Here is a 13921-nt window from a genome sequence, read left to right as displayed (position 1 = left end):
ATTAAAGCTGCAAACTGTGCATGTATACGCAGCACACAAGAACTTCTCTCAAATGCATGTACTAAACTATATTCTGCAATTCGAGATCACAATATAAGGCACAAGCTGATATGTATTTTTTTATTTGTAATTTAATGCACAAATAAATGTGAGCACAGTGCACTTATACCAGAAAATATGCGAAAATGAAACCATTTAAATGCATAAAATAACTCATTTTATATTCTGGCATTTACTGTTGACTTCTGGCCTTTTTCACATTTTTATCACTATCTGCATGCCTCATCCATGAGTATGCAATGTTGGAGAGCAAGCATTTGGGAGTTTTGAGAAGCTGAATGAGCAATAAAGCTATAGTGAGCCCCTTTATTAAAATACCTGGAGGTGAGGAATAATACAAAAATTGTCATATTCACTCAGTATTAGCCTACTTGATCTAATTCACACATATCTCAATTACAGTTAAGTAGAAATTAATTGTACTCTGTTGTGTTTTAGGCACTAAAACAGTCCAGTACATTATAGTCAAACACATTTTTATATTGAAATAATGAAGATTTCTGTGCCACCCCAGACTAGTTTTTTCATATATGCCTTTTGCTTTAGCAGCACTCAGGCTGCATAAACATACGTTTTCACAAGATTGTCTAAAAATGATCTGCTATCCATAATAATTTAAGAATTGAAAAGAGCATTTTGTGCTTCAGTGGAAGCAAGGACATCTGACCTGTTCTACAATGGAATTAAAATCAGTGTCGCAAATATGCTAATTTGATTAGTGATAGTAGTGGAGCATCTAAAATATTTCTTCTTCATCAGACATCAAGTTCTTCTCTTTTATTTTCTATTATTTTGTTTTACAGTATTAAGACTTTAAATTCATTCATTTTAACTATGAAGATGTCTCTTTTTTCCATTTATTTTTCCATTGGCAAGCATTATGAAATCAGGAAAGGTGCTAAATTAAACAATAGCTGCAGTTGACTTTCATGTGTTAAAAGTATTGTCGTTCTTTCTCAAACACCACGAGACTTCTCTGATGATGACATGCCACTTGCTCTTGTGAAGCAACACGTGAGCATCTCTGTAAAAGACTGACAGTTTGAGGATGACATGCCCAAAGGATCTGTGGCATTTGGAGCTGAGAGAGCGCGCTTCTCTCACTGAATCACAGCGCTGCTGTCAGTACGCGCTCTTTATAAGCGAGTTCCTTCTCATTAACGATTTGAGACCCGAGAAATTCTCCTCATCATCTAAATACTGGCAGCGAATATCGACGATCTCAGCGCTGAACCGTGCGCGCGGTGGAGGACAGCCCCTGAGACCTTCATTCAGCGGAGAGGCATTAAGCTGACACCCGATGTAAGCGGTGTCACCCCCGGGGTACTTTTAGGATGCAGAGATCACCTGTGGAGGATGCCAACTACCTCTCAAAATACTTCTTCTGGTAAGATGCAACCAAAAGATGAAATGTTTTAGATGTTGTGTGTGTCCATGTTTGTACTAACAACAACAAAACGTGTGTTTAAATACCAGAGATAGTTTTCTAGTTTATTCACACGTGAAAGCTACACAAACTACACCTGATGGCTGATATATTCATAGAAACATTTTAATGACAGCCACGTTTAATTTCAAACCACGTTCTAGAACTCTGACTCCATAAAGAAAGTTTTCTTTTTATTGCTTTACAAGTGTATAGGCAACACTTTTTAACAGTGTTTTCGAACAACGCTTCTACAACCTCAAAAGTTCTAAAAAAATGTAATTTTAAAATGTAACCAGCAGGTTACTGCAAACTTTCACAAACAGAAGTTAGGTTCGACTCAACTGAGGTGGTAACCATAGCAACAGCGCGCCGTTCGAACGCCTTCCTTCAGCTATTTACAATTACATAACATAATTATCGTAAAAATCACAAATGTTTTGTTTGAAGTGTCTTTAAGGGGCTAAAAGAAAATGTTTGTGCGAGAACAACATCAAATCAAGTTATTTTAATAATTCGCACACCAGTCCTGACTCCAGCGTTTATAGAACTGTCTGTACATAATGATAGCTATATTAGAAAATAACCACACGTAGGCTACATCTCCTTAAAAAATAACTAAAGTTCACTTTAATTAAAAGAAATAACAATAATGAAGTTTTCAACGTTTGTTCTGACTGTTTACAGGTGGACAAACCCCATAATGAGAAAGGGTTTTAAGGAGAAACTGAGGCCATCTGATGTTTATCAAGCTCCTAGTAAAGATGCTGCAGACATCCTTGCAGAGCGTTTGGAGAAGTTAGTATTTGCGTTCTCACCTTTTCCTGACACATGATTTAATTTGTGATTTATAAATGTTATTTAAAATTGATTTATTCATAGAGATTTATATAGAAAAGACTCCATCATTCTGATGAATGAAACGTGTTTATTGCATTTCCAGTTACATTTAGGTTAATTTGCATGAGCATTAAGGACAATTTCATATTTTACATATAATATATATTGTTATTTCCTCTGTATTTTGTTGTTAATTACTGAGTATATTTCCTCATGTCTCCTCCATTCAGTAACTGGAACTGGAATGAAAGAACTTTGACTCACATTGTTTTGTAAAGTGAGCAAATTTACATAGTGAAGTGACTCACAGTCTTGGTTTCTGTTGTGACTTTCAGTGTCCTCAAAGCTCCTGTTACTCACCAGATCCAAATATCACACCTTTAGGTGTTTGTATGATGTTTTTTGACAAAAGAAGGGAGAAAAGAATAATAAAATGTAGGCAACCCCCTTAAATGTCACCCTGCCCATTCCAGTAAAGTTCCTCCCATGGCATGTCTCACATAAACCACAATACATCCATGCCAGTGCCCTGCTAATGGGCATCAAATGCGACCTTTTAAAGTGCCAGGCCCCTGGTGAGTGATAGATGATGAGCATTTCTGTTATTCCTCTAATGTGCAGTACTGCTGGGAATTTGAACTTTTTATTCAATTAACAGGTTGGAGCAGTCTCTGCCGTTTCCCCATGCTTGTCAAGGTCTCTTTGCTCTGTTTAATAAGTTCGCTAAATCACCTTGGTTATATAGGAGTGCACCAAACAATGTGGACCATACCCGTTTTATTGTGGGTGGGTGGATACTGTTTAACTGTTCCATTCAGTTTTCTCTCTTTCCCTAAACAGAGAATGGGACAGAGAAGTTGCATCTGGAAGGAAAAAGCCCAGTCTACTACGAGCACTGGCACGATGCTTCATACGGCCTTTTCTGTTATTTGGCTTCCTCCTATATATAGGCGTAAGTGTCCAGATACTTTCTGTGTAGTTTATTTTTGCTCTTCGATTGGAGTGTTGATCTCTAAATACAACATCTTGGTACAAGAGAGTCCAAACGCATGAAGTGTATATTTGCTAATTTGTTGGCGCATGGGTGGATATCGTTGGCTCATTGGTATGAAGTTGTGTGATTCCTAGCTGTGTACTGCAGGTAACAGCGCAGTGTAACTTTCGCAGTGAAGAACTTACAGCATCTGACCTCTTGCTAGATTTTCTTCCACTTCTCACTTGATTCATTTTTTGTTATTGTATGTACATACTTTGGACATCAATTTATATTGAGCTTTTTCTGTAATTGTAATTCTAAGTTTGTAAATTTGAAAATGAAGATGCCACTTCTGTTACTGTTTTTCAGGAGGCTACAAAAACAGTGCAGCCGCAGCTTTTAGGGCGGATAATTGCATCATTTGACCCGGTCCATGAACCGGAGCGAGCCAATGGTTACTTTCTTGCCTTTGGTCTTGGCTTGCTATTCACTGTCCGCTTTCTCCTGCTCCAGCCTGCTATGTTTGGGCTGCACCGCCTGGGCATGCAGATCAGGATCGCACTGTTTAGCATAATCTTTAAAAAGGTTTGTGTCTAGTTTTCTCTGTCTACTATCATCTGTCCCTGACACCAATATCATTCCTCAAAATTTGGGCCATCTATACTAGCAGAAAATATATAATAAAAGGACAGTATATTAAAATAACAGTATATTAAGTGTATGAATTTCTCCTAATCTTGACCCTTAGACCTTGAAACTTTCTAGCCGAGTTTTGGACAAGATCAGCACAGGTCAACTGGTCAGTCTGATGTCAGCCAACCTGGGCAAGTTTGATCAGGCAAGTATGAGAAGAGCAAATTACGTATGTTTGCTGGATGGTAGGTCACCTGTGATACTCTGTTTTTTGTCTTTAACCCTAAAACACCACAGAATGCAATGTATTAAAAAAAACACCCTTTGAAAAATTCCAGTACATTGGGCCCTAATTTTACAGACTTTTTTTGAGAATGCATACATACTACCATTCAAAAATTTTGGTTGGTAAGATTTTTTAATGAAAGAACTCTTTTAAATGTTCACCAAGGTTGCATTTATTAGATTTATTCAATGATACAGTAAGAACAGTAATATTATGTAAATATTATTACAATTTAAAATAACTGTTTTCTATTTGAAAATATTTAAAAATGCAATTTATTCCTTTGATAGCAAAGCTGATTTCTCCGCAGCCATTACTCCAGTCTCACATGAATCAGTGTGACATGATTCTTTAGAAATCATTTTAATATGTTGATTTGAGGTTCAAGAAACATTTCTCATTATTATCAATGTTAAAAAACGTTTTGTGCTGATTAATATTTTTGTGGAAACCGTGATACATTTTTTCAGGATTCTGTGATGAATAGAAAGTTAAAAAGAACAGCATTTGATTGAAATAGAAATCTTTTGTAGGAATGTAAACGTCTCTACTGTATGGAAGCCAGTTTCCGCCACTGAATAAAAAATAAAAACTTAAAAAAAAAAAAAAGACTTCGAGGCATAAAGTCGCAATTCTGAGAAATAAAGTCAGAATTGTGAGATGATAAACTCACAATTCTGAGAACATATCAGTCCCCCCCCCCCTCAAAATTGGACTTTAACTCGCAATTCTGATTTTATAACTTGCAATTGCGAGTTATAAAGTCAGAATTGCGAGATATAAAGTCAGAATTGCGAGATAAAAACTCGCAATTGCGAGTTATAAAGTCAGAATTGCGAGATATAAACTTGCGATTGTGAGAAAAAAGTTTTTGCGACTTTACATCTCGCAATTCTGACTTTATAACTCACAATTGCGAGTTTTTATCTCGCAATTCTGACTTTATATCTCGCAATTCTGACTTTATAACTCGCAACTGTGAGTTTATATCTCACAATTCTGTGAAAAAAAGTCAGAATTGTGAGATAAAAAGTCACAATAACCTTTTTTGTTTTTTTTATTCAGTGGTGGAAACGGGCTTACATACTACTGTTTATTTCTTTCAAAAAATAAATCAGACTCACACCAAACTTTTGAATTGTAGTATGTATATGGCCAATTTGTAAAGAGGCTGACCATTAGAGATGAATATACTGCTGCTAACATGTTGGCTGAGCATTAAATTTAACATAATGCTTCAGTGGGGAGCGTAGCTAAACTCTGGAACGTCCTAAGAAGGTAGAGCCAATGTGCTGAATATTGATACACTCTGTAAGTGGTCTGAAGCAATTAGCACCTTTGTTCAATGTGGGTTCTTCGAGTGTCCTTTCCTTGGAATGTGTGAGATGGTTTTGTTATGTTTTGTACCACTGCAAATGTGCAGAAGCTCCTAGGTGTCAGCCTTTGACGTAAATAAATGTAAAAATAAATAAATAAAGCTTTAATTTTTGATTAATTACAAAAATTTAATACAATGCATGTTGCATTTCTTCTTTTTTTTTGGTATAGAGCCTGGGTATGGCCCATTTTGTATGGATATCACCATTGCAATGCATCCTGTGTACAGGGCTTATCTGGGAACTCATTGATGTCAATAGCTTCTGTGCACTTGCCGCTATCTCTTTGCTGGGTGTCTTGCAGGCCTTTCTCTCATATAAAATGGGTCCTTACAAGTAAGTCTTAAAATTTGCTGTTAGCCTACATCTTAACACCAAAAAGTGAATCTTGCCCAAAGATATTCCCATTGTCAGACTCAAACTGGCACAGCTTTGTTTTAGAGATATCCCTCAAACTATGCTCCCACAGAAACACACATTCCAGCTGTGATTAATGCTGGTTAAAGGTTTTGAAGAGTTTGGACAGGTAGTTCACTTCTGCTCCTGTAATCAGGAGGCTGGTTAGCCTTGTGCCTTTGAGAAATGTAAACAATGTCAGTCAGAACCGGTGCTGAGACAGATTGCCACACACAAAAACTCACAATCAAGTTTAAATCAGTATGTATATTAGTATAGTCTGTATTCAGTGCCTTCACTCATGAGACGTCATCGTAGACATTAGTCAGATGTATTAAACACCCACATTGAAGTTTATTATGTACAGGATGTGAAATTCTGTAAGAACAGACACATCATTCCAATTTTATGCCGTTTTCTGCTTTTCTTTAGAGCACAAAAGGTGCTACTGACTAACAAACGGTTGGCTCTGACCTCAGAGATCATGGAGAACCTGCATTCGGTGAAGGCCTATGGCTGGGAGGAGATAATGGAGACCCTCATCAAGAACATCAGACAGTAAGACCCAAACAGTTTTGTAGGATGTTCACTTGTTAATAAAATCTCAGTTTTTTGCTTTTACACAGTGAATAGCCATGCCTTTGATAATCAAGAAGAGATCATTTGATAAACTTTTTTTTTTAAACATGACATTTAGGGACATATTTATCTTCATTGGGGAAAGATAGAGGAAAGTAAATGTATATTGATACCCCTAATGGGAGCAGCTGAAGAAAAATATATATTGATGTTTAGATATATAAAGTTGGTACACTACCTTTGAAAACTTTGGAGTTGGTAAGTAAATATTTTTTAAGAATCTCTTATGCTCACCAAGGCTGCAATCATTTGATCAAAAATACGGTATAAACAGTAATATTGTGAAATATTATTATCATTTAAAATAGCAGTTTTCACAACTCCTTGTTCAAGCTCTTTGTTCTGTCCAGGCTGGACTATTGCCATGCTCTCTTGGCAGGTCTTCCAGCCAGTCCTATCAAACCTTTACAGTTAATCCAGAACATGGCAGCAAGATTAATTTTTAATGAGCCGAAAATAATGCACATCACACCTCTGATTATCAGTTTGCACTGGCTACCAATAGCTGCTCGCATAAAATTCAAGGCATTGATGTTTGCCTAGAAAAGCACCACTGGCTCTGCACCCCTTTACCTTCAGATTTATGTGCCCTCTAGAAGCTTGTATTCTGCAAGTGAACGTTGCTTTATTGTGCCATCCCAAAGAGGCACAAAATTACTTTCACAGACTTTTAAATTAAATGCTCCCTCCTGGTGGAATGACTTGCCCAACTCAATCTGAGCAGCTGAGTCCTTAGCCATCTTCAAATATCGGCTAAAAACACATCTCTTCCATCTTTATTTGACCCTCTAAACTCTAGCACTCTCTATTCTAATTCTATTCTTTTAAAAAAAGACTTGCACTTTTAGACTTGCACTCTATTCATTTACTAACTGATTGTTTTCTTTAAAAAAAAACTAACACTAGCTTCTCTATTCTTTTTGTATTCTATCTATTTGTTTTCTTTTTATTTATTATACAATTAACAAAAGCAAAAAAAAACTCTAACACTAGCTTGCTCTATTCTTTTTCTGTTCTAACTGTTTTCTTTTTATTTATTATATAATTTTTAAAAACTTGCTTATGTGTACTACGTTAAGCTAACTGAGACTTGTTATAGCACTTGCGTATCATTTTTCTTTTTATTTATTATACAATTAACAAAAGCAAAAAAAAACTCTAACACTAGCTTGCTCTATTCTTTTTCTGTTCTAACTGTTTTCTTTTTATTTATTATATAATTTTTAAAAACTTGCTTATGTGTACTACATTAAGCTAACTGAGACTTGTTATAGCACTTGCGTATCATTGCTCTTTTGTTGATTTTGATAGCTTCCATTGTCCTCATTTTTAAGTCACTTTTTGGATCTCTATTCTTTTTGTATTCTATCTATTTGTTTTCTTTTTATTTATTATACAATTAACAAAAGCAAAAAAAAACTCTAACACTAGCTTGCTCTATTCTTTTTCTGTTCTATCTGTTTTCTTTTTATTTATTATATAATTTTTAAAAACTTGCTTATGTGTACTACGTTAAGCTAACTGAGACTTGTTATAGCACTTGCGTATCATTGCTCTTTTGTTGATTTTGATAGCTTCCATTGTCCTCATTTGTAAGTCACTTTTTGGATAAAAGCGTCTGCTAAATGACTAAATGTAAATGTAATATACAGTACTTTACATTTTAATTTATTCCTGTAATGGCAAAGCTAAATTGTCAGCAGCCATTACTCCAGTTTTCAGTATCACATGATATACTGGTACTCACGAAACCTTTCTTATTATTATCAGTGTTAGAAAGTTTGTACTTTACATTTTAATTTATTCCTGTAATGGCAAAGCTAAATTGTCAGCAGCCATTACTCCAGTTTTCAGTATCACATGATATACAGGTACTCACGAAACCTTTCTTATTATTATCAGTGTTAGAAAGTTTAAAAGACAGGATTTATTTGCTTTTTTCACAGAATTCCTCAAAAAACTAAGTGGTGGAAAGAGTACTGAAAAAATATACTCAAGTAAAAGTACCATTACCTTCCAAAAAATGTAGTGTGAGTAGAGTAAAAGTACTTGTCCAAAAAACTACTTGAGTAAGAGTAAAAGAGTAGCCTATTTAAAAGTACTCATGAGTATTGAGTAGTGAGTACTGAGCTGTGGATTCTACCCCCTCATAATAAACGCTGTACACCGCAATTGATACAACATAGAGGAAGATTGATGCTTGAAGAATGCACTTCCAGCAGCCATGATAAACAGTTGGCGGTTAAAGTTTTCTATGCACAATTTGATTTGATGAAAGTCACGAGACCTATTACAATCTCTCTATCCAATCACGTTGATGGATAAAAAAATTAATTAAAATAAGCATGTAACGACCACAAACGGAGGAAAATTACCGATACATCACTTAAAATGTACTCAAGTAAAAGTACACAATTTTTAAACTACTCAAAAAAGTACAATTACTGATAAAAACTACTTAATTACTGTAACGTGAGTATTTGTAATTCGTTACTTCACACCCCTGGTGGACTATAAAGGTTTTCTTATTGTAATCTATTTAAATTGTTACTGCCTTAAACACATATCTGAAAATATTTCAGATTTAAAGCCACAGACCTGGAAAACTATGGCAAATTTAGTCAACCCAGAACTTTGTACAAACAAAATTGTTCCCAGGCTAATTGATAAAACCAATGAGTTTGCCAAATTGAGAAGTGCTTTTCTTTTCTTTTTTTTGTGTGTGTGTGTGCAATATGCGACAGACAGGGTGGATCATAGGTGTGCCGTCTCAAACAGAGAACACTAAATGAGTGATTTAATTAAAGTTAATATTAACAGTTACAGTTGATATTTCAGTTAATTAAATTTCTCTCCTAGTGCTTTAATTCCTACTTCTAGATTAAGTGAAGTTCTTTCATAAGAGATTTTGGATCTGAATAGCTGGTCTGGATCAGAGAAACCTGAAGCCACAGTCTCCCACTGTTTCTCTGTAGTATTACATTTATGGCAGCACACGGTATGCCTTTGTGTTTTTGTTATCAGCTCAGTCTCGGAGAATCAATGTGTCGTTGTTTTTTTAGCTATTTGATATCTCATGACACAGTCTCCAAATATCCTACCCATCTGGCATTCTTCTTCAAGGCAAGGCAAGGCAAGGCAAAGCAAGTTTATTTATATTATTAAATATAGTTATTAATATTGTTTGTTTATTTATTTATTTTATTTCACACACAATGGTAATTTTAAGTGATTTACTTAAAAATGATTCAAAATAACTATAGAATAATCACAGCATATGCAAATACAAATTATGATAAAAAGCAAAGTGGTGTAAAGACCTGAGGGCTGGTGTGATTTGCTCAGATTTTCTGGTTCTGGTCAGAATCCTAGCAGCAATGTTCTGTATGAGCTGCAGCTTTCTGGGAAGTCTGGTGAGGAGTCCATTACAATAATCCACCCTGCTAGTGATAAGAGCATGAACAAGTTTCTCCAAGTCTTGACTGGAAACAAAACATCTAATCCTTGCAATATTTTTTAAGATGGTAATATGTTGATTTAGTTATTGCTTCGACATGACTACTGAAACTTAAAGTCTGACTCCAGAATAACACCAAGATTCTTAACTTGATTTTTTGTATTTTGACCCCTAGAGTCAAGGTTTGCTTTCATCTTGAGAACTTCATCTTTGTTTCAAAATATAATGACTTCAGTTTTCTCCTTGTTTAATTGAAGAAAATTGTGGTGCATCCAACTGTTCATCAATGTATTGGCAGAGGGTGAATCTGGATGTCATCTGCATGGGTTTGATAGGCAATTTGGTTATTTCTCATTATTTGGCTCAGTGGGAGTGTAAACAGGTTGAACAAAAGTGGTGCAAGCATTGAACCTTGAGGGACTTGAGGGACATGTTTGTCATTCTTTCTTCCTCTAAACTGTGTGTAGGGATGAGGTGAAGTTGACCAGGAAGATTGGCTCCTTGCGCTACTTCTACAGCTCTGCATATTTTTTCTCAGCCATCTTTGTGATTGTGGCCGCAATCGTGCCTCATGCCCTCAGCCGTGGTATCAACCTCCGTCGCATATTCACCACTCTCTCCTACTGTATGGTGCTGCGCATGACTGTCACTCGACAACTGCCCGGCTCCATCCAGATGTGGTACGACACCATGCGGCTTATTTGGAAGATTGAAGTGAGTCCACTTTTGTGGTTGTCACTTGTAGTGGAGCTTATGCATATACAGTACAAACTATATGCAAAAAGTTATGTTTTTTGTTTACATTAAGAGGAAAATACTCAGTGAGAGTATTAAGGAGTATTAATGATAATGCTAAATAATATCTGGTATAATATGAGTTAAAATTAAAACATTTCTGGATTGGTATTGATAAAGGGGAAACACTCCTCTGTACTAGGCTACTGTGTTTCTTAAGAACACCCTGCTGGGAATCAGCATTTTATTGTGTGCTGTAAACTGTGCTGAACTTTGAGAGAATGTTGTTGTTACTGTGGTCTTCTCTGTATTCAAAGCTCTACCTAAAACTTCAACTTACCTATTTCCTCAAGGAATTTCTTAGCAAGGAGGAATACAAGTTAATGGAATACGATCTCAGCATCACAGAGCTGGAACTTAAAGATGTGACTGCTTCTTGGGATGAGGTATAGTTATGCATTCATAGTCTTTTGGATTAATAACATGTTTCCTGGATTTCAATTCTGTCTCATTATTGTAAGCAGGTTTAGAGAACTAATTGCTATGCTCTCTATTGACTGTTTCTCAGTCTATTTGAATATGAATTGCATGTTCAGTTCAGTAGCTACACAGCTAATGACCCATGAAGCCTAACTGAGGTCAACGATTAACCCAGAGTAAGTCAGGTCCTCCTTCTATTTCTGTAAATGCCCCATCATCCCTTCCCTATGGGAACATGTACAGTTTTGTGTCAGTGAGACGGTCATGTACTTAAACTACATTAGGCAATATTGTCAATTTGATTTCTTTTCAGCATTTAAAGAAAACAAGAGGAGGGATCAATATTTTTTGAATGCATTCAGTGTGCATGTGTAGTACAGTGTAAATCTGTGTTTCTTCAGGGTCCTGGTGAACTTTTGGAAAGGATAAAACAGGAGAACAAAGCTAATGGCCATCACAATGGAGATGCAGGCCTCTTCTTTACTAACCTATATGTGACTCCCGTATTGAAGGACATCAGTTTGAACCTGAAGAAAGGAGAGATGTTGGCTGTTACTGGTTCTATGGGATCTGGGAAGGTAGGAGTGCTTCCCGTTATTTTCAAACCTTTCGTAAATATATATAATTGCAAGTAGATGTAGTACTGAAATGTAAAATAATACATTTATTATTTATATGTATAAAAATTATATAAATATAAATACATTTTATATATTAATTCAAATTATTAATACAATTATTTATTTAATTAATTTTATTTCAGGATTAATAAACAATAATAAAAATAAACAAACACATTTTTCTACTTCCTTTAAGTCAAAAATTACTGTAGGAAAAGTAAATAATTCACAATTATAACAATTATAGAAATGAAAGGCCAAATACACTACAGTGTATAAAAGGTTGAGTAAAGTTAGCTGTTTAAGAGAAAGCAAACATTTGCTAAAAGGAAACTGTAAGGTTGTCATTGTTCAGACATAATGTCTGTATTTATAGAGCTCATTGTTGATGAGCATCCTCGGGGAGCTGGTTCCCTCCTCTGGGAAGATCCGACACAGCGGTCGAATCTCCTACTCCTCCCAAACAGCCTGGATCATGCCTGGCACCATCCGAGACAACATCCTTTTTGGTCTTACCTATGATGAGTATCGCTACAAGAGTGTGGTCAAAGCATGCCAGCTTGAGGAGGTACTGACAAATTAATGCTCTTCAGTCCACTCTTTGTCTCTCTCATTTTCCTACTTTTACTCCCATCTCCAATTTCTCTCCCCTTTTCTCATTTGTACTTCAGCCCCTCAGTCTACAGTACAGGTGCATCTCAATAAATTAGAATGTCATGGAAAAGTTCATTTATTTCAGTAATTCAACTCAAATTGTGAAACTTGTTTATTAAATAAAGTCAATGCACACAGACTGAAGTATTTTAAGTCTTTGGTTCTTTTAATTGTGATGATTTTGGCTCACATTTAACAAAAACCCACCAACTAATCTCAACAAACGATTTGTCTAATCTCAACAAATTAGAATACTTCATAAGTAAGACCAATAAAAAAAACATTTTTAGTGAATTGTTGGCCTTCTGGAAAGTATGTTCATTTACTGTACATGTACTCAACACTTGGTAGAGGCTCCTTTTGCTTTAATTACTGCCTCAATTCGGCGTGGCATGGAGGTGATCAGTTTGTGGCACTGCTGAGGTGGTATGGAAGCCCAGGTTTCTTTGACAATGGCCTTCAGCTCATCTGCATTTTTTGGTCTTTTGTTTCTCATTTTCCTCTTGACAATACCCCATAGATTCTCTGTGGGGTTCAGGTCTGGTGAGTTTGCTGGCCAGTCAAGCACACCAACACCATGGTCATTTAACCAACTTTTGGTGCTTTTGGCAGTGTGGGCAGGTGCCAAATCCTGCTGGAAAATGAAATCAGCATCTTCAAAAAGCTGGTCAGCAGAAGGAAGCATGAAGTGCTCCAAAATTTCTTGGTAAACGGGTGCAGTGACGTTGGTTTTAAAAAAACACAATGGACCAACACCAGCAGATGACATTGCACCCCAAATCATCACAGACTGTGGAAACGTAACACTGGACTTCAAGCAACTTGGGCTATGAGCTTCTCCACCCTTCCTCCAGACTCTAGGACCTCGGTTTCCAAATGAAATACAAAACTTGACTTTGGACCACAGTCCAGTTCTTCTCCTTAGCCCAGGTAAGACGCCTCTGATGTTGTCTGTGGTTCAGGAGTGGCTTAATGGCTTAACAATGACAACTGTAGCCAAATTCCTTGACACATCTGTGTGTGGTGGCTCTTGATACCTTGACCCCAGCCTCAGTCCATTCCTTATGAAGTTCACTCAAATTCTTGAATCGATTTTGCTTGACAATCCTCATAAAGCTGCGGTTCTCTCGGTTGGTTGTGCATCTTTTTCTTCCACACTTTTTCCTTCCACTCAACTTTCTGTTAACATGCTTGGATACAGCACTCTGTGAACAGCCAGCTTCTTTGGCAATGAATGTTTGTGGCTTACCCTCCTTGTGAAGGGTGTCAATGATTGTCTTCTGGACAACTGTCAGATCAGCAGTCTTCCCCATGATTGTGTAGCCTAGTGAACCAAACTGAGA

At 36.3% G+C, this 13921-nt stretch overlaps 1 protein-coding gene across 1 annotated transcript in view; it reads left to right on the top strand.

The window, feature by feature from the left end:
- Positions 1 to 1394: 1394 nt before the first annotated feature.
- Positions 1395 to 13921, top strand: part of LOC107596947 (cystic fibrosis transmembrane conductance regulator-like) — a 32523-nt gene continuing 19996 nt past the window's right edge. Inside the window, exons 1-11 of the mRNA XM_016287813.1 lie at positions 1395 to 1447; positions 2174 to 2284; positions 3167 to 3278; positions 3672 to 3887; positions 4051 to 4140; positions 5770 to 5933; positions 6426 to 6551; positions 10557 to 10803; positions 11178 to 11270; positions 11706 to 11882; positions 12301 to 12492. Coding sequence (XP_016143299.1) covers positions 1395 to 1447; positions 2174 to 2284; positions 3167 to 3278; positions 3672 to 3887; positions 4051 to 4140; positions 5770 to 5933; positions 6426 to 6551; positions 10557 to 10803; positions 11178 to 11270; positions 11706 to 11882; positions 12301 to 12492 — 1581 coding nt within the window. The remainder of the gene's footprint in view (positions 1448 to 2173; positions 2285 to 3166; positions 3279 to 3671; positions 3888 to 4050; positions 4141 to 5769; positions 5934 to 6425; positions 6552 to 10556; positions 10804 to 11177; positions 11271 to 11705; positions 11883 to 12300; positions 12493 to 13921) is intronic.

The sequence above is a fragment of the Sinocyclocheilus grahami genome, unplaced genomic scaffold, assembly GCF_001515645.1.
Source record: "Sinocyclocheilus grahami isolate Dianchi unplaced genomic scaffold, SAMN03320097.WGS_v1.1 scaffold225.1, whole genome shotgun sequence".
Lineage (NCBI taxonomy): Eukaryota > Metazoa > Chordata > Actinopteri > Cypriniformes > Cyprinidae > Sinocyclocheilus > Sinocyclocheilus grahami.
The sequence above is the reverse complement of the archived record's forward strand: the minus strand, read 5'-3'. Positions and strand labels throughout refer to the sequence as shown.